Source organism: Cervus elaphus, chromosome 11 (genome assembly GCF_910594005.1).
Source record: "Cervus elaphus chromosome 11, mCerEla1.1, whole genome shotgun sequence".
NCBI lineage: Eukaryota > Metazoa > Chordata > Mammalia > Artiodactyla > Cervidae > Cervus > Cervus elaphus.
Genome location: NC_057825.1, coordinates 8,741,044 through 8,767,547, shown reverse-complemented (window position 1 = coordinate 8,767,547; position 26,504 = coordinate 8,741,044). Strand labels below are relative to the sequence as shown.

Below are 26,504 nucleotides of genomic sequence, written 5' to 3'. Positions count from 1 at the left end.
TCACTGGGCTGCAGGAGCGGGAGACTCCTCCCCAGGGTCGGGGTGAGGGGTTGGGATTCTTACTAATCCTAATGACGAAAGTTCTGCCCCCTCCTGGGCACCATCCAGTGAGGGATAAACTCCCAGACAGACAGGTTTCTGGAAGAGCCAAGATCCTTAGGGCCTCCTGCACCTAAATTATAATTAAGGAACACCCAAACCCACAGCAGAACACTTGAAGACCTAAGTATCTTCAAAGTGCAGGTAAAGAATCACCTAGACACTTCTGCCTGAAATGTCTATACATCCTGGGACATCTTTGCCTTGCCCTGATTCTGTCAAGCTCAGAACAGACCCTTTGCTTAAAGTGAAAGTGTTAGTCACTCAGTCATGTCTGACTCTTTGTGCCGCTATGGACTGTTTCTCACCAGGCTTCTCTGACCATGGGATTCTCCAGGCAAGAATGCTGGAGTGGATTGCCATTCCCTTCTTCAGGGGATCTTCCTGACCCAGGGATTGAACCCAGGTCTCCCGCATTGCAGGCTGATTATTTACCACCTGAGCCACCAGGGAAGCTCTTTGCATATGGAACTGCCTAAATTCTTTAAGTCCTCTTTGTCCAAGGGACTCCCAAGAGCAAAGTTCAGTTCAGTCATTCAGTTGTGTCTGACTCTGCAACCCCACGGACTACAGCACGCCAGACTTCCCTGTCCATCACCAACTTCCAGAGCTTGCTCATACGCATGTCCATCAAGTCGGTGATGCCATCCAAAGTAGCAAAGTAATTGCTAGCAATTTAAGATCCCAATAAGTAAGCTTAAAAACAAACCCAGGACTTCCCTGGTGGTCCAGGGAAGTGGTTAGGAACCTGCTTTCCAATGCAGAGGACATGGGTTTGAGGGAACTAAGATCCCATATGCTGTGGGGCAACTAAGCCTGTGTGCCACAACTAAGACCCAATACAGCCAAATTAATATTTTTTAAAAATCCTACACGTACTTGCTGTGTCTTTAAATCATCCGTTTCCCTGAGATCTTCCCAGATGTTTTCACTGAAATTAGTTTTTTCATGTTATTTGGGAAATGTAATCAATATTTCTCTTATTTTTGTCTGAAAAGAAGATTTCATATTCCTATATGGAGAAATACTGAAAAATGATAGGTAACCTACTATTGATGCAGACATAGGCCATGTTGGAATAGGGTGTTTGTTAAATACAAAAAGAAATTCTAATTTTACTTTCTTGAGAAGTATGCAAAATAACCTAAGATGTGACGTGGTTTCAAATATGACACCAGAAAAATCAGAAAATATTTAAGAGAAATGACTAAGTGTATTAGCACTTTTTAAAACTTGGTATTCAGTTCTTTGGAATAATCCCAGCCAAAACTGGGATTGAGAGATGCTGCCTTTTCTTTGATGAACATTGAGGAGAAGACTCCAGCTTCGGGGCCCTGCTGTTGTGCTCCCTGTATGGAGTTGTGAATGCCTTTGGCAAAGAAATGCCAGTCCTTCTCCCTGAGCTGAGAGGGCACTAGTGCTTGAACTTTCTGTGTCACCCTTAGGAAAGATCTAGAAGCTGACCTCCTTCCTTGCCTAGGGAGAAACAGAGTCTAAAACTACCCACAGGCACATTTCATAGGTTCTAGAGAGTATGGGCTGGGTGCAGCGTTGGGTAACCAGGCTTCTTTTCCAGATGACCTCCCATCAGTGCCCGTGTTTGACAAGACTCTGCCCGTGAAGCAGATGCATGTGCTGGAGGCACTGGACCTTCTGATCCTCCGAGCAGACAAAGGTGCTACTCCTCCCCGGGGGATGCTCTCTGGGAGGAAGGGGAGTGTGTAGCCTATGGCCAACACGAGGGTCTCGGGGCTCTGGCTGCATCACCGGTGCCAGCTGTTTCTTCTGGTGCCCAGGGCTCAGGTCCTTGGTGGCCTGTTTGTTCTCTGAGGCAGGGATGATGAGGGAGAGAAGGGGTGGGCGTCCTTGATCACATCGTTAGGTGAAAGCAATGCAGGGCTTCTCCCCAGTTCTGGAACACCTCAAATCCTGATTTCTTGAGTAGTAAGCTTCTACACAGTCTGCACCTTCAGTTCTTCCAGGTTGTCTTACTTTCCCATCCATCTCCTCCATCTGCTTCATCCCACCAGGGAAAGATGCCCGCCTCTTTGTCTTCAGACTGAGCGCTGTGCAGAGGGGCATCGAGGGCAAGCAGGCCGTGAAGGGCAAGTGTGACTGTAGAGAAAACAAGCTCGAGAAGACAAAAGGTGACACAGTTCTTCATATTTTGGTGGTTTCATCCAATTAATCATTTTCTCAGGCTGCCCAGATTTTACTGAAGAAAAAAAAAAAGAGTAGGAATTTGATTTGATTTGTTTGTTTTTTCACTTGGAAGCATCACAAAGGTAGTGTCACTTGTTCCCTAAGAGAAACTTGAGTTATAGAGAAATATGTTGAGGGCTCAAGGAAGTTTTTGGTCTTATTTGACAAGTTTGGGAGGTGAGTTAAGCTCTGTGAACAAACTTATGAAAAGAAACTTTTAGAATTTTGTTCCTGGAACTCTGCTCACCTTTCAGTTTAATGCATGTCATGTAGTGGATGTGAATATAAGTCCACAAACTCTAGAATAGAGGGAAAAGAGCTTTCCTGTAACTCAACCTAATTTTTCCTTCAAGTCCCCACTTTGCCTTATGGCAAAAACATCCTTAGTCATTTCATTGCCTTATGTTTAATTTCCAGGGTTCTTAAATATCACCATATTGTCAAAGCTGAGGGCTCCCACCACTTATGTGTTCAGCATCATTTCTTTCTCTTCCTAGGCTGCCACTTGTATGCCATCAACACTCACCATAGCAGAGAGCTGAGGATTGTTGTTGCCATTCGGAATAAACTGCTTCTGATCACAAGGAAACACAACAAGCCAAGTGGGGTGACTGGCATGTCACTGTCATCTCCACTGTCAGAGTCACCTGTTGAAGAATTCCAGTACATCAGGGTAGGTTTTTTCTTCAAGTCGTTTCCCTCCTGGCCAAGGTGCCCCGAGGCAGGCTCCCTCCTTCCACTCAGGGTCTGTCATCCACTGGGGTTGCCCTGTGGTTCAGTAACCGACTGGGGAAGCCCTCACCTGTGGCCCTGGTTTCCCCAGGAGACTAAGGCAAACAGTTTTTCTGACGCCATCCAGCTCATTCACATAGTTAACACCTAAAGATGCTGCTCTAGGGGGGATCATTTTGAAATATATAGAAACTTGGAATCATGCTGGGCACCAGAAACTAACACAGTTGTAAAGTCAATTATACTTCAGAAACAAACCCATGGAAAAAGAGACCAGATTCATGGTTGCCAGAGGCAGGGAGTAGGGAGAGGGTGAAATGGAAGAAGGTGGTCAGAAGGTAAAAATTTCCCATCGTGAGATAAATAAGTACCAGGGGTATAATATACAACATGATAAATATAATCAACACTGCCGAATGATATATACAAAAGTTAAGAGAGTAAATTCTAAAAGTGCTCATCACAAGGGAAAAAAAATTTATTTTTCTTTTATTTTGTATCTGTATGAGATGCTGAATAGTCACTAAATTTATTGTGGTGATCATTTCATGATGTATGTATTAGGTCGGCCAAAATGTTTATTATTATTATTAAATTTTAAGACAAGGACCAGACAGTCTGAGGGCTAACACAGACCACACTGTCAAATCACTTTTGTAAAATTGTCTCCTGGCCTCTCCCCTTTGCAGTGAACAGAGGTCTGAGCCTTGAGGACAGATTACAGAATGGAGCCGTCTAACCCATCCCTGCCCCTCTTTTCCCCCCCCCGCCCCTGTCTGACCCCCAGGCACAGGACTCTGCAGGAGCGGAGGGCCTAGGGGGTGGCGGCGTGGGGAAGTGGGGGCGCCTTTCCTGGATGGGGGAAGGCAGTGGGGTGGCTGCTCTGTCCTCACCCCTTTCTCTTCCATCCTCGTCCACCACACAGGAGATCTGTCTGTCCGACTCTCCCGCGGTGATGACCTTGGTAGATGGGCCAATGGAGGAGAGCGACAACCTCATCTGTGTGGCTTACCGGCACCAGTTTGACGTGGTGAACGAGAGCACAGGGGAGGCCTTCAGGCTGCACCATGTGGAGGCCAGCAGGGTGAGTCGACAGACGTGGGAGCGAGCGGGAACCAAAAAGACTGGAGCTGCGTCTTCTAACTTTGTGAGACCATGATGAGCGTTTCTTTAAAACTGTGTGCTCTTTATCATATCTCTATCCTGTGATACATATTTAGGCTGCACCATGTGAAGCTTCCGTCTTGTAGATCAAATGGGTTCAATATCATATAACTGCCCATTGGCATCTTTAGCTTTTCCACACCTCCTCCTGCCATTCCATCCTTCCCTACAGAAGAGGAATGAAGTGTCAAAAATTCAATGTAAATAACTGAGTAATGAGAACATTTGTTTGGTAATTCATGCTAGAAGGGCTTCTGGAGAGGCAAGTTACCCTCAGAGGCCCTGCAGACCCACAGCACGGGGCTGGAAAGTGGGAGAGGCACAGCCCGAGTCTCTGTCTCCTTAGAGGCACATTAGGAAAGGAAGATGGGATGAAACACCATTGCGAGAGAGAGGAAAAGCAGATCAGCACAGGGGGTCTACACCTCCTGGCCTGAGCCGCACAGAGGGCAGCCATGTGGTGGATCTGGACAAAATCTGACAAGCAAATCACAGAGTTCCTCAGCCCACTTATTGCTGGGACCCAGGGCAAGGCCTGGTGACATTTGAGCCCCTGGAGGTTTGCATGGTGCAGGGCCAGCACTCCAGCTCAGGTATGAGAACAGGGCAGAACAAGGATGTTGCCCAGGGAGAGTGTCATTCCTGATGAGAGCTTCCCCCAGTCCTGTTCAGGTGTGTCAGAGAGTGAGGGATTTAATTACGTTTTACAAGAACTAAAAAAATGCCATTTAAATTTGGACCAGCCCTACAGAAATATTCACTAAAGTTGCTAATTACTGTATTAAGAAAACACCTGAGAGCAAAATTTTAAGAAATAGAAAAATCAGAAAAAGAAACATCTGGATATGATTAGGAGGCCTACTTACCTTCAGCTGTTATCAACCACAGCTCAGTCTGCCCTTTCGTGTGTGTATGCTGGCAGCACCCAGACTCATCTGCCGTTGAAGTCATCGAACTTCAAAGCTACCGATGATGCCCTGTGTCCCACCCACCAGCAATTTCACCAGCCTTGGGTGTGACATGAGCTTTAGAATTTTTAGATGGTCTCCAGGTGATGTGGGCAAATTTGGGAACCACTAGTACACACTGCTTCACAACTGTGGCTCTAATTGCCCAGAAAGCTTTAAACAGATCAGTGCTCTGACATACCCAGATCAGTTAAACCAGAAGTCCTAGGTGTATGGGATGGGAATCAGTAGACTCTAAGTCACCCCCAGGTGACATTACTATAGACCCAAGAGAAGGAAGCTCTCCTGACACTCTTCCTAGCAAAGCCAGGACGGTCCCCTCCATCCCAGCAACTGGGAACCTGTCATCTCTTCCCGCCACTGACTTCTGAGGACTCAGGGCCCAATCTGGCCTTTAAAAGTTCTTGCCCCTTCTTGCTTTTCAAAACTCTGGACAGGGACTTCCCTGGCAGCCCAGTGGCTAAGATTCCACTCTTCCAATGAAGGGGATCCTGGGTTCGATCCCTGATCAGGGAACTAGAGCCCACAGGCCACAACTCAGAGTTCGTGTACTGCAATTAAAGATCCCTTGTGCCACCAAAAAGATTGAAGATCTTGAGTGCCAAAACCAAGACCCGGTGCAGCCAAATGAATAAATAAATTCTTTTTAACTAAAAAATACAATCTGTACAACCAACCATAGGAGTCAGAAAGAGCATGGCTTAAAAGATCTTTGTTGAATCAATCCTTCCCTGGCAACTAGTTTCCTAAGACTGAACCTGCTTTTCATGGAAATTATTGTTATTTACTTATATCTAATACCTTGATAATTCATGAGTGTGTCTGTGGATTTTTTTCTGTTAAGATTCATGATGATCCAGGGAAAAAAATGTTAAAAGCAGTTTTCTATGATGACTTCTGTGCTTTGTTTTGCTGGAAAGTATGAGAAACCTCCAAAATTTTCTGTCTTTTCTTCCACATGCTTTGTAAAACAAAGATGCAAAGCTTTTCTCTAAGGAAAAACACTTAGAAACATCTTTGTGTTGTTAAGCACTACCCCGGGGATCTGAGTGGGTCAGTTTTCATCAGTGGCTCAGTGTTCACTGAGTTCATCCTCAGTGGCTATGTTTGCTGAGCAGACAGAGGTGCTGAAACAGTGGCTCTTCTTTGGGTGGAATTTACTGTTCGGTTGGAAAGATAAGCCTTAGAGAAATGAGCAAACTAATGAGCCAGTAGAAGTGGCCTGCAGAAACAGGGTTACTTCTCACCAAGACATTCCTGTAGGACAAGCCCTGAGCTCAGTGGAGCAGGAGAGAGGCCGACCCTCCTGGACTCGCCAGCAATTAGTGCCTCAAGCGGCCCTCAACACCTACCTCCTCCATGCGCCACCATGCAGGCCAGACTGGCCTGGTTTCCTGCCCCCGCCCCTCCTTTCGTCTCAGCCAAGACCCCTCAATTCCCGTTGCAGGCTTCAAACCCACCTCAGGGTCCAAGACAATCCTAGCTCGAGAGAGGAGCTGTTTAGGAAGCACCAGAGCAGCCTTCTGAAAGTCAACACCAAGTTTGTTCTACCAGCAGGCCAACTCCGATGTACTGCCCCGGATCCAACAGCCAGCTCTGGCCTCCTTCCCCAATAGAGGCCTCCTCCGGAGGGAGGTAACAGGATCCGGGTCTCTGGCTTATTCACTGGGCCCAGGTCCCCGTCATGACGGCCTGCCCAGACCCCAGCTGGTCTCCATTGAGAGCTCACCTTGGAATCATGGGGGAAGGTTGGACATTGACCTCACAGTGCCAACCTCTTTCACTTGTTACAAGTCTGTGTTTCGAATTTTCACCACCACCATATATTACTTTTATTATTTTAAAATGCAATAAGATAAACTATTTTTAATCAAGTAAAAAATAAAAGGCGAATGTTTTTATCCTGCCCTGACCTACTATATATCAAGATGTCCACGAGCAAGAACCCAGAATATGTATCTTTTAAAAGCTCTCCCAGTGAATTCTCAGGTCCTCCCCTGGTCAAGAATGTCTCCTGCAGGAATGTCTCCTGCAGGAATGTCTCCTCGGAGGGCCCTCGCCTGGGAGCTAACATCCATACCAACATCTGTATCAACATCTGTACATATAATATGCATGCGTGAACCAGGCCTCACCACACTCAGTGTTAATGAAGGTCTCATGAAATGCGATTGAGGGCCTGAGGAGGGAGTGATTAAGTCCACCCTGTGGTCATTGACCCCAAATTTCGGCCCCATGGCCCTGACAGGCAGGTGCTATTCTCTTCCCCGTTTCTGCAGAAAAGGAGGCTGAGGCTCAGAAAGGAGAAGTCACTTATTTACCCCAAACCACACAGCCAGTAAGTAGCAGAGGTAGGACTTGAGCCCAGACTGCCTGCCTCCCAGGACCGCACCCTCAAACCCAGCATGTGGCAGCCACAGCCCTGTCACAGCCCAAAGAGGAGAGCAGGTCCAGGTTACACAGCTGGTGGTGCTCGGCTGCTCCCTCAGGAAGTGTAGAGCAGACACGGCAGCACCCACGAGGGCTGGAAGCCACTGGCTGACATCAGTGTCATCTAACTGACAAGTCTGGGGACACCGAGGAGCAAGTGATTCAAGTCAGAGTGCTCTGAACAGGAGGGTTCCCTCCAGGGGCCCGAGGGCTGTTCCCTCCCGTGATATGCCCCAGTGGTGCAGGTTCCAGAGCCAAGTCATGCCAGCAGCTGACATTCTGGAGCATTTACCGGGCCCTGTGTGACCTCCTGGAATCCTCAGCCCCTGTAGAGGCAGATGTTCCAGCCTCTCCCATTTTACGGATGAAGACCCTGAGGGTCCGTGAGGTTAAACCCCTGACCACGTGCCCACTGCTCTTGGGTGGCAGGGCTGGCATTTCATGTACATGGTTGTGCCTCTAGGTAGCATGCCCTCTGCTCCTGGTACTCGACAGGTCCTGATCCAGGGCCTGAGGGGGTCACGTGAGTGGAGCAAGGCCTCTGCTCCGTGGAGCCGAGAGCCCAGCACGGAGAGGAGCGCCGGCAAGCAAGCGAACCTGAGACGCAGTGCACGCCCTGCGGACGGTTAGAACGAGGCTGTCGCACACAGCCACGGAGGAAGTATTTGGCATTTGACTCCCAGGTCCTTCTGACCCCAGAATCAACACCCTTGACCTCTAGGACTCACTGTCTCCCACCCCTACAGAGCCCCCACAACTCATGGTTATGGTATGGGCTCCATTATACCTTATTTTATGTACTTGTAAGCTTTTCTGACATTTTGTTGAGGGGTGAGACCCTGTCCTTTCATTTCTGCATGTTTAATGGCGACTCGTACAATGCCAGACCGTTCAGAGGAGAAGGCTGCATTTGGGTGAGAGCAGTGAGGGCCAGCTGGGCAGGGGGCCTGGGGTGGGAAGAGGGGTGGCCCGGAGGCTGGAAGGGGCTGGAGAGAGCTGAGCCAGAGGGAGACAAGGGCCAAGCCCGGACGTGGGGCCAAGCCTGGGGTACAGCAGGGGTGAGATGAGGAAGAGGACGCTCTGGACTTGGGTAAGAAAGGGAACCCTCCGAGACCTTGGGGGTAGCTCTGCTAAAAGAAAGGAGGAGGCTTGGAAGGAAGCTGGTCATGTGAGACCTCCATGGAGAGCTAATTATGTGTCAGGCCCTAGGCAACAATGTTTGCCTTGTTTCATGGAATTTTCATGACAATCCAGCAGCGTCAGGATTACTGTTGTATCAGTTTACAGATGGAGACCTGGGGCAAGAGGTGAAGCCATTTACCACAAACCACAGAGGCAGCAAGTGGTACTGGCATCTGGGGGCTGTCTGACTTGCTCCTGTCTGCTCCCCCATCCAGCCCCTTGAGTTCTTCTCAATCTACTGCATTTGAGAGAGCAAAAGACTTAGGAACCTGGGCTGGAGCTCAGAATGTGTGCCTGAGGTTGTAGATTTAGAGATTTTGAGCAGAGTAAAATCTGAAGCTATCAAGCTGGGGCTTTTTCTAAATGAGAGAAGAGCCAAGAAATGGAAAAAGAATCTGAAGTGGGAGAGAAGCCAGAGGGAGGAACTGTCTCCCATCAGAGGTTGTGGAGATGTGGATGGAGAGATGAGCCATGGTCAGAGGCCTTCAGTCTGGGGAGAAGGAAACCTTCCTGGAGCTCAGGAGAGGGCAGCGCCCCCTGGTGGTACAGAGGCCAGACTACAGGGCTGAGAAGACAAGTGAGGCAGCGAAGGAAGAGGAGATTTTTATAGGCTCAGAGTTTTGATTGAAACTTGAGAACCATCTTCTCAAAAGCGGAAACCGAGGCTCACCAAAGCCACAGAGGTGGGGCTTCCAACACCCTCTGCATCATGTCAAGCTGCCTCCCAGGAAGTGAAAGAAGTAAAAGAGGGAGAATAGAAGTGCGGACATAGCGATCTGGAGGTTCAGAGACTGTGTTTGAGGCAGGAGGCAGTGTGGCTGAACTGCGAGGGTGTTGAGGTTGGAAAAGAACCATGGACCTGGTGCAGATTCTGGCTGGGGCAACTCCTCACTGAGGGACTAGATTGACTCCACCTCTCTAAGCCTCGCTTTCCTCATCTGTAAAATGGGAGCAATGCCATCTACTTTCCAGGGTCGAGGTAGAAGTGAAAGGAATAACCCACGAGAAAAGCTTGGTGGACTGGAGCCCGCTGTATAAATGAGAGGCCTGCCAATAGAGAGAGCTCTCCACCTATAGACCTTCTTAAAGGGTTTGAAAAGATGATGAGAAAGTCCACACCATGGACTGCAGTCGTGCCTGAGTTTACAGAAACTTGAGAAAGTCTTCTCCTAGTGTCAGTGTCCAGCCTGCCCACTACCATTGCCCATTCTCATTGCAGGTTAATTTCGTTGCAGCTATTGATGTGTACGAAGACGGGGAAGCCGGTCTGCTCCTGTGTTACAACTGTAAGTAAGGGGTGTGTTTTGATCGCCACTTGCTAAAATGCACTGTTGTTTTTTTTCTTTCTGGACAATGTATAGGGACTTAGCTTTAGATTTATCTGGTGCATTGTTCCTGGATCCTTGACTGCTCTCCAGGGAGCAGCTAAAAATTGCCTTCCCACCTGGATCTCCCAATACCCAGACCTCTCAGTGAGATGGTACAGCAGTCGCCTTGGGGTGTCTCTGGGACATGGAAGTGATGGCAGGGGCTTCCATCTAGGGAACCCCTACTATGTGCCACGCACTGGGCTCCATCAGCCCCAATCACTGTTCCACTGACTTCTCAGTTTCTGTTCAGTTCACTTCAGTCGCTCAGTCATGTCTGACTCTTTTCGACCCCGTGGACTGCAGCATGCCAGGCTTCCCTGTCCATCACCAACTCCCAGAGCTTACTCAAACTCATGTCCATCCAGTCAGTGATGTCATCCAACCATCTCATCCTCTGTCGTCCCCTTCTCCTCCCACCTTCAATGTTTCCCAGCATCAGGGTCTTTTCAGATGAGTCAGTTCTTCGCATCAGGTAGCCAAAGGATTGGAGCTTCAGCTTCAGCCTCAGTCCTTCCAATGAATATTCAGGACTGATTTCCTTCAGGACTGACTGGTTTGATCTCCTTGCTGTCCAAGGGATTCTCAAGAGTCTTCTCTAGCACCACAGTTCAAAAGCATAAATTCTTCAGCACTTAGCTTTCTTTATAGTCCAGCTCTCACATCCATACATGACTACTGGAAAAACCATAGCTTTGACTAGACGGACCTTTGTTGGTAAAGTAATGTCTCTGCTTTTTAATATGCTATCTAGGTTGGTCGTAGCTTTTCTTCCAAGGAGCAAACGTCTTAATTTCATGGCTGCAGTCACCATCTGCAGTGATTTTGGAGCCAAAAAAAAACCAGTTTCTGTTACTGTCTGTCATCTGGAGATAAGGCATCTGAGCGGTGAACGAACTTTCTCAAGATTGTGCAGCTACAAACGGCAGAGCCCAGGTTCTCGTGACATTTGGGGCCCTCTTGACTCCAGTGTCCCGACAGTTACTCTTCCCCTTTTTGCTATTTCTCAGATGTTAATGAAATCAGCCTCAGCCTGGCATGCCTGGCCTCAGCTGGATTAGTTTGGGTCAGGTGGCAGATGGGTTTCAGGCAGACCAAAGATATCAAATAGGATTTAAGGATTTGCAGCTTTTCAAAAGCTAATGTGATACCACAATAAAAAAGGATCTTCTTAAAGCTAAAGTTAGTGAGATATTTTCTTGGACTCAGGCTATGCAGTCTAACGAAATAAAACATTTTTTTCCGCCTAGAATTGTATCAGTTTTGAGCGGTGATGCTGGTTATAGCACATGGGGCAGATACATTGATTAATTAATCTTTGATTAGTAAGAATGGTAATTTTCCATAGAGAAATTTATTAGGTAAACTTCCTCTTTCAAAATTCGAGATTTATGAGGAATCAGCAAAGAACTTCACCAATAAATCGCTCTTTTAGGATATTTCATCTACAGGTCTGTCAAAACTCTCCTCAAAACAGCAGGTCTTTCTGGCCCATCTGATGAGAAGGGCCACACATAGGGTGACAGCAACAGGCCATGCGCTCCAGCGTGGACCCTCGCTGCCCAGCTGCCAGCGCTCGGAGGGCCTTGCTGTCACCCTCTGCCCCAGGTCTCCAGGGACAAGCAGAGTAGGAGGGCACCTGTGTGTGGTCACTTCTGTAGGATGTTCATCTCTTTAAAGTGTGGTCTTTTTACTTTATTGAAAAACCTATTTGAAAAACTTATGGCTTTAAAAATTGATATAGATATTAATACTTCTTTCTTCCAGCTGCTCAACTGGGGGTGATTTTAGGTGGTAAAGAAAAACAGAAAGAGAGCGGGTTTTAGACTGTGAACGTGAGTCCCAAAATGAGAGAGGGGCATGGAAACAACGTGAACAGCGAGCTCGCTACACAAAATTAGAAGCCGAGTCAGCAGGCAGCGCTGAGGTTGGGGATGGGATTTGAGGGGTTGGTCCCACACTGGGCCTCTGGCTCCTGGAGCCCCTTAAAAGTTCCACCTCCTTGGGCTTTGATTATCTCCTGGCTGCAGGCCCTGGTTTCATCTCAGGTTGTGATCAGCATGTATCTGTTCTCACAGACCCACTGGCCATCAGAAGATGATCTCTGACCTCACATGAGTCAGGCCTTGGCAATCCCAGGGGTTCTGCAGACCTGACTCAGTCTCCCCAGACCTCGCCACTTCCTCCCGTTGCTTTGGGTCAGGCATCTGGCTTTCAGTTTCCATCTCCCTCTTTCTCCTGGCAGGTTGGCAGGTACCTGGGGATGCAGGGAATGAGCTGGTTTCCCCCAGTGACCAGCTGACTTCTGTAACTCGTCCCCCACACAGCGCACACCCATCTGCGTATCTCAGTCCCCGTTCTTGTCCTGGTCACTGACACCTGCACAGGAAAGGCCCTTTGCAACCAGGAGCTGTGGAAGGAGATTGTTCTCCCCGAGTTTGAGGCTGATTTTTATAAGTCTGCTTCTTTCTAAAATATAACTTCCAGAAATCCAGAGTTTTCTATAAATAAATTTTTCTCTCAGCTAAGTTAAAAATGTTTGTACATGCCGAAAGGAACTTTTCTTCAGAGAAATTTGCTTTAAAACTAAAATCTACATACTGTTCTTCACCAGGTGCATGGGGACGGTCAAAGGAGGGAAGGTCATAGACTGAGCTGCTTCCAGGGCAGTGACTTTCTTAGACTCCTGTCCCCTGCACCCCCATTCAGGGCCCTGTTAACTGCAAAGGACGGCCTCTATGCCAGCCCGTGTCAGGCTCTGGAGACACAACAGTGGAAGGCACTGCCAGGGATGCCGTGAGCTCGCCCTTCTGGGGCCAGCCATGCATGGGTGCCCTGCATGGGTGTGAATAGGCTGCAAGCTCTGGAGTTCAAGAAACACTCTGCTTCTTTTTGGAATTAGAGACCTGCTGGTCTGAGACCACCAGCTCTCGTTACTGGGAGGGAGACCCCTCTGCTTCCCTGGGGCAGATCCCATTGGAAAAGGGGGAGACAGGACCTCTGGACTGCAGTCCAGTCGCCTCCTCCAGGCCTGCATGATGCCCTCTGAGCCAGGCAGGGGCTGGGACAAAAGTCTAATTGCACAGGTCAGGAGAGCCTGGGAAAGAGGAAGTGGAGCTGGGGAGTCCAGACAAGCCTTTCAAAGAATTTTGCTTTAAGGGAAAAGAGTAAGGAAGTTTGCAGCAGCTAGAGGAGGAAGAGAGGGCAAAGGGTTTCGTTTTCTAAAACGTGGAATAAACAGCATGCTTAAGGCTGTTGGGAAAGATCCGCTGGAGAAGGGGAAATAAGACAGAGGGGAGAGGGGTGAGCCGACCTCGGGTGGGCACAGCAGGTGGGGGGCGCTGCTGGGAGACCTGGGCGTCCTTCGTGGGCACTTGTTTTCTCAGCAAGGTCTTTTAGAGTGAGGCTTCTTTTCCTCCCCTAGTGAGTCCACTGTAGCAAAAACAAAAACTGACCCTGATAAGAATTTCTCTCCTAATAACTCATTTGTTAGAAGAACGATGATAAAACAGCATAAGGAAACTGCTTTACAAGGCACAGGGGTCGCATCAAAGGAGCCCCTGAGCCTGCAGGACGCTCCAAAAGGGATAGACAGGGCAGGGCTTCCGACGGGCGCGGCCACCGCCCCAGCCTGGCCCCACACTGCAGGCCTCCGCGGCAGCTCGGGGTCTGTGACCTCTCCCCTCTCACAGCTGTCGTCTGTCACCAGGAACAGGGAGAGATTGCTTCATGGGCCTGAGGTTTCTCATTAGGGTGATGAAAATGTTATCAAATCAGATTGTGGTGATGTTCTTCTACTCTGTAAACAGACTACAGTTCATTGATTTGAATGCTTAAAATGGATGAGTTTATGGTATATAAATTATATCTCAATAAAGCTGTTTTAAAAAATAATTTAAAAACTAGTTTGCATGGCTAAAACGTGGCAGGCTTTGGAATAAAAGGGGCCTTGGTTTTTCCATTTGTATGGACGTGCGAGTTGGACCATAAAGAAAGTTGAGAGCTGAAGAATTGATGCTTTTGAACTTGAGAGTCCCTCGGACTGCAAGGATTTCCAGCCAGTCAATTCTAAAAGAAATCAGTCCTGAATATTCATTGGAAGGACTGATGCTGAAGCTGAAACTCCAATCCTTTGGCCACCTGATGCAACAAACTGACTCATTTGAAAAAACTCTGATGCTGGGAAAGATTGAAGGCAGGAGAAGGGGACAACAGAGGATGAGATGGTTGGATGGCATCACTGACTCGATGGACATGAGTTTGAGTAAACTCCGGGAGTTGGCGATGGACAGGGAAGCCTGGCGTGCTGCAGTCTATGGGGTCGCAAAGAGTTGAACACAACTGAATGACTGAACTGAACTGGTCTCTTGGTGAGCTTTTTCACTCTAACCACCTTAGAGCTCAGAGCAGGCCAAGAGCCAGATAATTGAATTAACCTGGCCTTACTCTCATGCTGGCTAAGGCTCACAAAGGTAATACAGGCACATGGCTTTAAGTTTTCATTATAAAATGTTGTAGGGATTGTACGGGCCCCCCCATACATGTCCTGCTGAGTAAGGTTCGGGGCTTGACCCCCTGTAGGAGAGCTTCCTCCACCCAGGGGTGCCATCGAGTGCCCCTTCTTGTCTGCAAACCAGCCAGTGCTGTCCCCCATGCAGGACTTGTGAGGCCGTGGACAAGCTGCTTCACTGCCCCTTGCCTCGATTCTCTCATCTGCAAAATGAGTGTAGTAATAGCATATACTTCATAAGTTTGTACAGGATAAAGGGAAAAATGTTTTAAAGCTCAGCGCCTGGCATATAGTAAATTCTCCAAAAATGGCAGCTATGACGACATGTGGCAGAAGTAGTACCCTGGCTCCTGCCCCTGAGAATCTGGCAGCATGGCAGTGGTTGTGCTGGCTTTCAGAAAGAACAGGTAGATAGGATGCTCTTCTTGTGGCCTGTGTCTCATTTATCTGATTACAGTTGCCTGAGTGTCACCTCTAACAAAAATAAGTCGCTGTTGTTTCATTGCAGACAGTTGCATCTACAAAAAGGTTTGCCCATTTAATGGTGGCTCTTTTTTGGTTCAACCTTCTGCGTCAGATTTCCAGTTCTGTTGGAACCAGGCCCCCTGTGCGATTGGTAAGGAAACCTTTTGACATCATGGTCTTCCCCCAGAAAGACACATCTGAACTGTTCCATGTTACGTAAGCGCTGGCTTACCGCTAAATTTTCCATGAATTTTCTGAGTGTAATGAGTACAAACAGACTTCTTTTTCTTTAACTGTTTTTCATTTTGCTCCCTTTGGGGGACTATTGTCTCCCACTGTTCCTCCCAGGTCGCCTCAGTGCCTGAGGATGTGAGCCTTTGCAAGCAATTAAATATCAGTTTTCAGTACTTGGGTATGTTGCAGTACCCTTTCATTTCTGGGCCTCGCTTTCTGATTTCTCTGAGTGACTTGGGAGGGAAGCACCATGCACTCAGCATCCATCTCACACATTCTGAAGCTTGAAAGTCTGAGTCACAGAAAGTCTGGTACCTGACCTGCCACTGAAACGTCAGGACGTGCGTGGTGGTGCTCGTTTCTGTGGTTCAGGATCCACAGCTGGGCAATCTGCCTGACGAGAGTCAGATCAGAGCCACATATATTAACATTTTTGCCCTCAAAGTAGAAGCATTTGTTGATAGGTAAACATGATAGAGTTTTAACTGAAGAGCAGAGGGATGGAGCCAGGTACTGGGAAGACTGGGTCGGCTCAGGTGCAGATTAGTTACAGTAAGACAGAGAGGGGAGGGTTAGAAATGGGTCTCAGGTCTGAGCCACAGCACTGGGGGCCCACTGGACAGATCAAGGCTAGAGGCGTGGGTGCGGTGGGAAGAGTCACAGGTGAAACCAGGAGAACAGGAACAGGGAATGGTTCGTGGGGAGGAGAGGGCGTGTCTGGACCACAGGGGGAAGGTCTTCGGGACCCGGATGGGCAGTGCGCCCCGGAAGATCAGGTGGGGGACCGCAGTGGGGGAAGAGCACAGGGAGAAGCCGGGACAGCGCACTCCTCCACGGGCAGGCGCTCGGTGGCTGAGGGAGGCTCTCCTAGAACTAGGGGACACGCGCCCCCGAAGGAAGAAGAGACGCAGCGGAGAAAAGGGAGAGCTGGGCGCTGCCAGAGAAGCAAGGTGGGTGTGAGAGGGTCCCAGCAGCTCCCCAGCCGCAGCCCTGGGTGGGCGCTGATGCCCCGTTGCCTTGCAGTCTGTGCATTCCCCTACCTGCTGGCCTTCACCACTGACTCCATGGAGATCCGCCTGGTGGTGAACGGGAACCTGGTTCACACGGCCGTCGTGCCTCAGCTGCAGCTCGTGGCCTCCAGGGTGAGTATAGCTGGGGTTTATTTCTGTCTGAGGGGCTTCGGGCACCCCCAGAACCATGAGGTCTCAGGCGGGCGAGGATACATTCATGGCGAGACTGATGATGACAACACCACACATGTGTTGAGATGAGAAAGATGGAAACAGTCCTGGGTTGAATTTTCCTGTGTGGGTTCAAAACACCTTGGGCTGCAAAACACCCCTCCTTAGCCCTCAAGAGTCATCGCTGCTGGGGGTAGCAGGGGAGAAGCGCTCAGCCGAAAACGGAAATCCTCCATGTGAGCCTGGGTCGCTGGTCACAGAAGGACAGTTCGAGGCCAGAACAGTTAAGAGCTTGAGATAGTGCTTTCTTCCTTTGCTGCTGTCTTCAGTTTCAACTTGTGTCCCACATACTATGACTGATGGACGGATTCATGTCTAGTGACAATGTGAGCAAAACCGAGGGATGCAGGAACGACGATCTTCCCAGGTGTCTTCTACCGCAGCTGCATAACCCACCGGGTCTTGTTCTGGTTCCCTCCTCTGTGTGGGAACCCTCTCTGTGGCTCTGCCAGGTCGACCGGTGCTCCATCCTAACGTGCATCACATTTGGTGGTGGGAGGCTGTGTATCCCCACCCCCACACTGCAGACATAGAGAACAGACTTGTACACAGCGGAAGAAGGTGAGGGGAGGATGAATTGAGAGAGTAGCATTGAAATAGATACATTACCATGTGTAAAACAGATAGCTAGTGGGAAGTTCTGTATAACACAGGGAGCTCAGCCTGGTGCTCTGTGACCACCTAGAGGGGTGGGCTGGGGGCGGGGTGGGAGGAAGGCTTGAGAAGGAGGGGACGTGTGTATGCCTGTGGCCAGTTCCCACTGCTATACAGCCGAAGCCAGCACAACATTGTAGAGCAAGCCTCTGATTAAAAACTTTAAAAAATTTTTAAATTTTACTGATTATAAAAATATAAATAGCTTACAATTTGTAACTAATAATAAAATATACAATGCTTTTTACCTCAAAGTCCATTTAGCCAATTGGCTCTCATAAAACACTTCTGTTTTCACTAAGAAGAAGCAAGAATTAGTTGCTCAGTCGTGTCCCACTTTTTTAATTTTCACTGATTTTCCTTTATCCATAGCCAACCCCTGGCTGCAGTTCAACCACAATTTTACAGTTGGAATTATATCTCAACCTGTTCATTCTGTTTCCAAGTTTGTTGTCATTAAATCTGACATGTGATCTATTAAACTAGTGTTCACCCTCATACAAATCATTAAACTAAAACTTCTTTCAATTTCAGCACTGGACAACATACTTTTAATTTTAATCTTCATTATGAATGTTTTCTCCATCACTTTAAGTCTAGACCATCAACAAAACAACAAATCAACCTCTGATTTATAGCATTTGCTGATTTCCGCAGTGTAAATAGTCCCACCATGATTGATCTTAAGCTTCCTGTGTGACACCTCAGCATACGGCATTAGGAGCCACTATTACACAATCTCCGCCCCAACACACACACAGACACTGTTTGTATAAATTACCTCAAGAGTATGGAGAATTATCAATGTAATAAAATAATGAATGGTTGAATTTTGATATTTAGTTCCTTTGTTTTTTTAATACAAGTTGAATAATGGCTATGTTTAGCAGCCAGCTTGCAAGACCCCTGAAACTCAGCGCCCTGAGTCCACATGAGCCGCCCCCACATGCCAGCACACTTGCCCCAAAGCCGGCCATCGCGGGTGGGCTTGAGTATTTGCTGAATCGTGAGTGAGGACCCACATCCCCACTCGGGACAGACCCGACTAGATTCCAAACCTTCCCCAGTCCTAACCTCTGGTGCCCAAGCTCCCTGTCAGGGAAGTGTATTGTGTCTGTATTTGTGGAAGGCATGTGGGAAATTGACTGTCTTCTATTGTGTGTCAACAAGTAGATAAGTAGGAGACCTGAGCTCTCAGGAGCCTCTCAGCCCAGAGCTGGCAGCCGCCTCCCCGGCTCCTTCCTGCACCGCAGACCCCGCGGGACAGCTGGGGGTCTGTGCGGTGATGACAGGAGGGCAGGTGGGTGCAGGGCCCTTAAAACGACACAGCTCAGTAACGCCTTCTTTTCTCTCCAGTCGGATATCTACTTCACAGCAACCGCATCGGCGAATGAGGTCTCGTCCGGAGGCAGCTCCCGGGGGGCCAGTGCCCACAATTCTCCTCAGACACCCCCAGGCCGAGATACTCCAGTGTTTCCTTCTTCCCTGGGGGAAGGTGAAGTCCAGCTTTTACTCTCTTATAATAGACATTTTTGATCCATTCTGATTTCTCTGAAAGGTGAAAGTGTTAGTAGCTTACTCATGTCCGACTCTTTGCAACCCCATAGACCATAGCCTGCCAGGCTTCTCTGTCCATGGAATTCTCCAGGCAAGAATACTGGAGTGGGTTGCCATTCCTGTCTCCAGGGAATCTTCCTGACCTAGGGATTGAACCCAAGTCTCCTACACTGCCGGCAGATTCTTTGCTATCTGAGCCACCAGGGAAGCCCCTCTAGTTCATTGTCAAATACTGACATGTGATTACTGCTGAAGGAACCCACTATTTGAAGCCACAGAAACATTTGCAGTGTGGCTGCATTCTTAAGAAACCTTGTGATAATCCCCACCCCCAAACAATTCCTGTTATGAAAACACTTGTTTCAAAGGGGAGAAGGAAGTTGAGGGTTAGAGAGACTGCACTTGGCTCCAGCAAATTATCTTCCCTTCAAGAATGTTAAGGATATAATAGGATTTCATAGCTAAAAGGATATCATCATAAAACCCACACATTACTCAGCACCCAGCTTTCACTCCATCTGGCTTCACCCTTGAACCCCGCAGACCTTTGCTGTGGTTACTGCCTCGTGCTTTTCCTAACTTCTCACCACATGAGTCGTCTTTATGGCTTGCTGCCAGGAGAGCTCAGAGCTCCCGAGCAGGACAGCTGTGCCTTTCTTGTCTCCTCCTTCCTCCTGCCCACGCGTAACCAGGAGTGGGTGCATTTTGTCCCGTTTACCCATGAACAGGATGCCGTTAGAAGACAGAGCCGGAGGGTGCCACCACTTTATTGCTCCTAATGAAACTTGGGGGGGTCAGCCTGTGACATAAATTCTTCTTTCATGCTAATTATGTTGAGGAACCAGGAAATGTTCTCTCATGAATAACATGAGCTCTTCTCAAAGTTCTAATGTTCTTTTCGAACCCTTATTTCAGGTGAAATTCAGTCCAAAAATCTGTACAAGATTCCACTCAGAAACCTGGTGGGCAGAAGCATCGAGCGGCCTCTGAAATCGCCCTTAGTCTCCAAGGTCATCACCCCACCCACATCCATCGGCATCGGCATCGCGGCCATTCCCGTCACTCACTCCTTGTCCCTGTCCCGCATGGAGATCAAAGAAATAGCCAGCAGGACCCGCAGGGAGCTGCTGGGTAATGGCTGTCCAATCTCGTGTTTGTGATGTTTGTAAAGATACCTGCTGATTTTATCTGCACATATTGGTTGTGTTTAGTCATGTCTGACTCTTTGTGACCCCATGGACTGTAGCCCACCAGGCTCTTGTGTCCATGGAATTTTCCAGGTAAAAATACTGGAGCAGGCTGCCGTTTCCTCCCCCAGGGGATCTTCCCACCCAGGATTAAACCTGTGTCTCCTGTGTTGGCAGGGGGGATTCTTTACCACTGTGCCACTTGGGAAGCCCATTTGTGGATATTAATTATCCTCAAATGCAAAGAGCCCTATCATAAGGGATTTATAAAGAAATTATAAACTTGCACCCACTCCAAGGAATACTGTACAGTCTACTCTTAACAATGATGTGTCAATCTAGATTTATTGGTATAGAAAGTGTGCAAACCATATCAAGGGCAGGGAGGGAGGCAATTTGTAAAACAGTCTGTCTAGTCTGATAACAATTTTTTAAATATAAGTAATCTAAATAGGTGTGATCCTAGAAAAGTGTCTAGAAGGGCTTATAGCCCGCAGCTCTCAGATAACATTTTATACTTGTATATCCAAAATGTAAATCTGTGTGGGATTTTCTGCGTATTTTTGTTCCCTTTTTTGCATATTTGTGGTGCAGTTCAGTCATCCCTTCTCGAAGCCCCTGGGCCAGGGGGCAGGTCTGTAGGGATGGGAGTGATGCCAGGTTCCTGCTCTGCCCTCCTCTCAGTTCACAGGTGAGAGACCAGGCCAGAGACACAGAGAGCACCCTGGTAACCGTGAAGAGGCTTAGACTGTTGTAAAGGCTTTTGTTCAGTTGTGAAAACAAAATGAGGAAAAATGGAGGTGTTATGACAGACCAATAAGAACAGGTTTAAAACTTGAGTTGGCATCTGCATGGTGTAAAACTACAAGGACACATGCCTGTCCTCTGCTCAAGTTTCCTGACCAACTGGAGAAGGGGATTCAGACCCCCTGACAGGGCCACCTTGACACTGGCAAAGTCAGTTGGCTCTTGAAGTTGTTCCCTTTCACTGAGCTTTTCAAATGTGTGTATTGCTATTTTTAACCCACTATTCCCTAAGAAAGCTTGATCTTGCCAACTATTGTTGTATAAACCACCGTGCTTTTCAGAAACTGGACCTCAGAGTTGGCGCATTACAGTTTCCAGTGGTAGGACTGTAGATTTTCTTTCCTTCATTAAATTCTTCTGAGTCATTTTTTCCCAATACATATATTCGTTCTAATCAGAAACAAAAGACCTTTTACCAACAAGACAACAAGAAAATCAATTATTTAAAAATACAGACTTTTATCATCATTCTTCCTGCCTCCATTCCTGTAATATACCAATACCCAACCAGGAGAAAAAGGGCATTTCCTGTCTGTTGGCAGTCTGATGGTAATGACCCTCTGACCTGTGATTCTCCCCTGCCATCCAGGCCTCGCTGATGACAGTGGTTCCAGGTCAGAAGGAGCACTGAAGTCCAAGTCAAAGGCCCGGAAGCGGCTGGAAGAAAACCAAGGAGGCCCCAAGCCAGGGACAGTGAGGTCCACTAGCAGTGACAGGTAAAGAGGGACATAGCCCCTGCTCAGGGTGGTGGCCCCTCAAGTCATAGGACAGCCACAAGGCCCCTTCTGCTGACTGACGGCGCATGGGCCAGCCACAGCAGAGGGGCAGTGGCCACCTCCTCTCTGAGGACCCCCAGAGAACACAGCTTGCCAGGAAGGGGCCCAGGCAAAGGGGCAACGTCACTAGCAACCCAACAAATGCACACTGAAATACACTGAGACTTCTTTTGCTCACCAAATTGACAGAGACTTTTTTAAAACAAAAGTGTTCTCCAGTACTTCTGGTGGATCCTTTCTGGATGGCCATTCAGTATCACACATCTATGAATATTTATTGAATCCCACTGATTTGTCCCCTGAGATTCTCTGTGCCCCTCATAAAACACCTTGCCTGCTTCTCTGTGGAGGCCAAGGGGGCATGTGTCCAGGCTCCATTCATTCATGCAACACACATTCTTAGAGCACCTGGCACTGAGCTGGGGACATGGAGCTGAACTTCAGGGGCTCACAGGCTGGTGGGGAAGGCCAGCCTTCCCGAGAATTACAGAGAATTATAACATGCCAAGGCAGCAGGTGATACAGAAGAATGAGGTGTGCCATCCATTCCACGCTTGGGGTATGGGGTTCCCAAACATCAGGAAAGGCTGAGCCAAGTCTCATAAATCAAGCAACCGTTAGCCTGGCCCAGAGAGGAAGGCACTCACTCAGGCTTTAATCCAACACTTTCACTGAGCTCCTACCATGTGACCAGGCCCCTGCCCTCATGGACTTTACATTTTAGTGTGGAGAAACAGACAATAAACCTGTGAAAAAGTAAGCAATTGCTGTCACTTCCATTAGTGACCAGCACTGCAAGGAAGTTTAACACAAAGTGATGGGGGTGGGGTGGATAGAAGGTCTTCTTGAGGTGGGGGCTGGGAGTCAAGGAAGGCTTTTTGGAGGAAGTGGCATGGATCTGAGCTCTGAATGAGAAGGAGCCGGGGGAACAGCCCTTCTGGCAGCGGAACCAGCAGGGGCAAAAGCCCTGAAGAGAGAGAGAAGGAAGAGAGTGGGTCAGCTTGAGCACAGACAAGGAGGTGAGGTCAAGAACAACCAGAGGCTGGACCATGAGCTTTTACAGGCTACGTGAGTCCTTGGTGAACAAAGGAACTCCCTGAATTTGGTCAAACTGGTTTTGCAGGTGTCAAGAGAGTGAGCATCCTGAGTTCAGGAGAAAATAGAAGGCAATGGCGGGCTGGGAGGAGGCCAAAGGGGTCAGCGGGGCTGGGCCTGTGGGCCTGTGGTCAGGTGTTTGAGCCCTGTCCTCAGGCCATGGGGAGCCAGGGGAGGGTCTATCCCAATTTGCCTCACAAACACATGTGTCACCACTGACCTTTCTTTTTTCCCTTTTTTTTCTCTTTTATGGTGGTAAAAGTCAGATAATATAAAACCTACTATTTTAAGCACATTAAATTGTACAGTTCAGCAGCACCAAGTACATTCACATTGTTGTGCAACTTTCACCACCATCCGTCTCCTGAATGTTTCACATTCCTAAACTGCAACTCTGTCCCCATTAACCACTAACTCCCCATCTGCCCACCCCATTCCCCTACCCCGGCCCCTGGCATCTACCAATGTACTTTCTGACTCCATGAATTTGACTATTCTAGGTATCTCATATAAGTGGCCTTTAAAACCCATAACAACCCAGGAGATCGGACAGTCTGCCTGCAGAACACAAGCTCTGTTGGGGTGGGCATCACTCCTGCACATGTCCACCTCTCCCTCATAATGGTGGGGGTTGGGAAAGACAGGCTTTCGAATTTAGGGGAGCAGGAAACAGTAGCCAGCTCAGTGGTGCGCCCCAGGATCTGTTCACAGTGACTTTTCTCCTCTAGGATCACATCGAGCTCCCTGGAAAGTCCTTCCACTTCCGAAGCCAATCCCAATGGGCGTTACCAGTCGACCAGCTCCGACCCAGATCCTGTGGCCGAGCAAGAAGGCAGCCCTGTCTGGGGCAGCTGCCCCTTTCAGCTCACCACTTTCTCGGATGAAGACATTATTGACTTGAAGTAAACAGAGTCCCAATCGAGTTTGCCATCTTTAGTTTTCTTACAGAGGTTTATACTCTTTAGCCAGTTCTGACATCATTTCTCAACAAAATGTGGCTTTTAGCCTGTCCGTGATCTATTGGACCAAACCTTCTGCACCCTCGGCCTGTTTGGGTCACTCTCCAATGTCCGGTGCCATCTTTCTTGACCTTTATTTCTTTCTGTTCAGGAACCATCAGTCCCCTTGTAATAAAGGTGGTAGATTTCATTGAGGTTTTAGATTGAAACTTTGAATAAATCAAAAATATTCATTCTTATTTACTGCAACCTTCTCTTATATTTTATATACTTAGATGGAAAAGTTATTTTTTCATTACAGTTCTGTCACATGTTTCTTTTATTGATATAAAGAAAAGCCATTACTTTAAAAATTTATTATAAATAAGTTTTCTTTCTGCACCTCTGGCCCCTGTTGCTGTTTCAGTTCACTGTGATTGGAACCAGCTGTGTTGCTGCCTATAGACTTTTGAGAAAAGCTGAATTTTTAGATCTTAGAAACTCCTGCTTCTCTCTCCTTGTGTCTCACAAAAAAATAATAAGGTATAGGAGCCTGTTAAGAGTCTCAAGATTTTGTTTTGTTTTATTGTTACTGTGAAATCATACAACCAAGAAACAGTTACACTTCATCCTCAAAATTATCATTCTCAAATTCCCTCCTCCTGTTCTGGCCTGCTTCGCTCTCTCACATGAATCAAATGAGTATCCTTCCTCTTATCATGTATCCACCTTCTGTTGCTCCATCCTCAAAGTGAGAAGAAAATGTGAGTTTGGCCAAGTTCGAAGGAAACAGTGAGATATCAATCTCTAGCCAGGGGAGATCAAAGGAGGAAAACTGAGTTTCACTGACATTGTAAACTTTTTAATCTGTGTAAAGCAGCTAACTTCCTTTTGGCTTTAGTCTCACAGATTCCATTTTATTATATCTCGTCTTGCCTATAGTTAGTTACTTAGTTTAGTCACTCAGTCGTGTCCAACTCTTTGAGACCCCATGAATCGCAGCACGCCAGGCCTCCCTGTCCATCACAAAATCCCGGAGTTTACTCAAACTCATGCCCATCAAGTTCATGATGCCATCCAGTCATCTCATCCTCTGTCGTCCCCTTCTCTTCCTGCCCCTAATCCCTCCCAGCATCAGGGTCTTTTCCAATGAGTCAACTCTTCACATGAGGTGGCCAAAGTATTGGAGTTTCAGCTTCAGCATCAGTCCTTCCAATGAACACCCAGGACCGATCTCCTTCAGGATGGACTGGTTGGATCTCCTTGCAGTCCAAGGGACTCTCAAGAGTCTTCTCCAACACCATAGTTCAAAAGCATCAGTTATTTGATGCTCAGCTTTCTTCATAGTCCAACTCTCACATCCATACATGACCACTGGAAAAACCATAGCCTTGACCAGACGGACCTTTGTTGGCAAAGTAATGTCTCTGCTTTTTAATATGCTATCTAGGTTGGTCATAACTTTCCTTCCAAGGAGTAAGCGTCTTTTAATTTCATGGCTAAATAAACCATCTGCAGTGATTTTGGAGCCCAGAAAAATAAAGTCTGACACTGTTTCCACTGTCTCCCCATCTATTTCCCATGAGGTAATGGGACTAGATGCCATGATCTTAGTTTTCTGAATGTTGAGCTTTAAGCCAACTTTTTCACTCTTCCTCTTTCACTTTCATCAAGAGACTTTTTAGTTCCTCTTCACTTTCTGCCATAAGGGTGGTGTCATCTGCATATCTGAGGTTACTGATATTTCTCCCGGCAATCTTGATTCCAACTTGTGCTTCTTCCAGGCCAGCGTTTCTCATGATATACTCTGCATATAAATAAGCAGGGTGACAATATACAGCCTTGATGTACTCCTGTTCCTATTTGGAACCAGTCTGTTGTTCCATGTCCAGTTCTAACTGTTGCTTCCTGACCTGCATACAGGTTTCTCAAGAGGCTGGTCAGGTGGTCTGGTATTCCCATCTCCTTCAGAATTTTCCACAGTTTATTGTGATCCACACAGTCAAAGGCTTTGGCATAGTCAATAAAGCAGAAATAGATGTTTTTCTGGAACTCTCTTGCTTTTTCGATGATCCAGCAGATGTTGGCAATTTGATCTCTGGTTCCTCTGCCTTTTCTAAAACCAGCTTGAACATCTGGAAGTTCTCGGTTCACATATTGCTGAAGCCTGGCTTGGAGAATTTTGAGAATTACTTTACTATCATGTGAGATGAGCACAATTGTGTGGTAGTTTGAGCATTCTTTGGCATTGCCTTTCTTAGGGATTGGCATGAAAACGGACCTTTTCCAGTCCTGTAGCCACTGCTGAGGTTTCCAAATTTGCTGGCATATTGAGTGCAGGCTTTCACAGCATCATCTTTCAGGATTTGAAATAGCTCAGCTGGAATTCCATCATATCCACTAGCTTTGTTTGTAGTGATGCTTTCTAAGGCCCACTTGACTTCACATTCCAGGATGTCTGGCTCTAGGTGAGTGAGCACACCATCGTGATTATCTGGGTCATGAAGATCTTTTTTGTACAGTTCTTCTGTGTATTCTTGCCACCTCTTCTTAATATCTTCTGCTTCTGTTAGGTCCATACCATTTCTGTCCTTTATTGAGCCCATTTTTGCATGAAATGTTCCCTTGGTATCTCTAATTTTCTTGAAGAGATCTCTAGTCTTTCCCATTCTGTTGTTTTCTTCTACTTCTTTGCATTGATTGCTGAGGAAGGCTTTCTTATCTCTCCTGGCTATTCTCTGGAACTCTGCATTCAAATGGGAATATCTTTCCTTTTCTCCTTTGCCTTTTGCTTTGCTTCTTTTCACAGCTATTTGTAAGGCCTCCTCAGACAACCATTTTGCCTTTTTGCCTTTCTTTTCCATGGGGATGGTCTTGATCCCTGTCTCCTGTACAA

General features: G+C 47.6%; 1 protein-coding gene across 4 annotated transcripts in view; it reads left to right on the top strand.

Annotated features, from left to right (window-relative positions):
- GARNL3 (GTPase activating Rap/RanGAP domain like 3) overlaps positions 1 to 23,877 on the top strand; it is a 161,475-nt gene extending 137,598 nt beyond the window's left edge. For all 4 annotated transcript variants that reach the window (XM_043917122.1, XM_043917119.1, XM_043917121.1 and 1 more), the window contains 11 exons: positions 1,676 to 1,774; positions 2,130 to 2,246; positions 2,799 to 2,974; positions 3,959 to 4,117; positions 9,997 to 10,063; positions 15,163 to 15,270; positions 16,377 to 16,495; positions 18,605 to 18,743; positions 19,721 to 19,936; positions 21,389 to 21,515; positions 23,399 to 23,877. In XM_043917122.1, coding sequence (XP_043773057.1) covers positions 1,676 to 1,774; positions 2,130 to 2,246; positions 2,799 to 2,974; positions 3,959 to 4,117; positions 9,997 to 10,063; positions 15,163 to 15,270; positions 16,377 to 16,495; positions 18,605 to 18,743; positions 19,721 to 19,936; positions 21,389 to 21,515; positions 23,399 to 23,576 — 1,505 coding nt within the window. In that variant the 3' untranslated portion in view covers positions 23,577 to 23,877. The remainder of the gene's footprint in view (positions 1 to 1,675; positions 1,775 to 2,129; positions 2,247 to 2,798; positions 2,975 to 3,958; positions 4,118 to 9,996; positions 10,064 to 15,162; positions 15,271 to 16,376; positions 16,496 to 18,604; positions 18,744 to 19,720; positions 19,937 to 21,388; positions 21,516 to 23,398) is intronic.
- Positions 23,878 to 26,504: the final 2,627 nt, after the last annotated feature.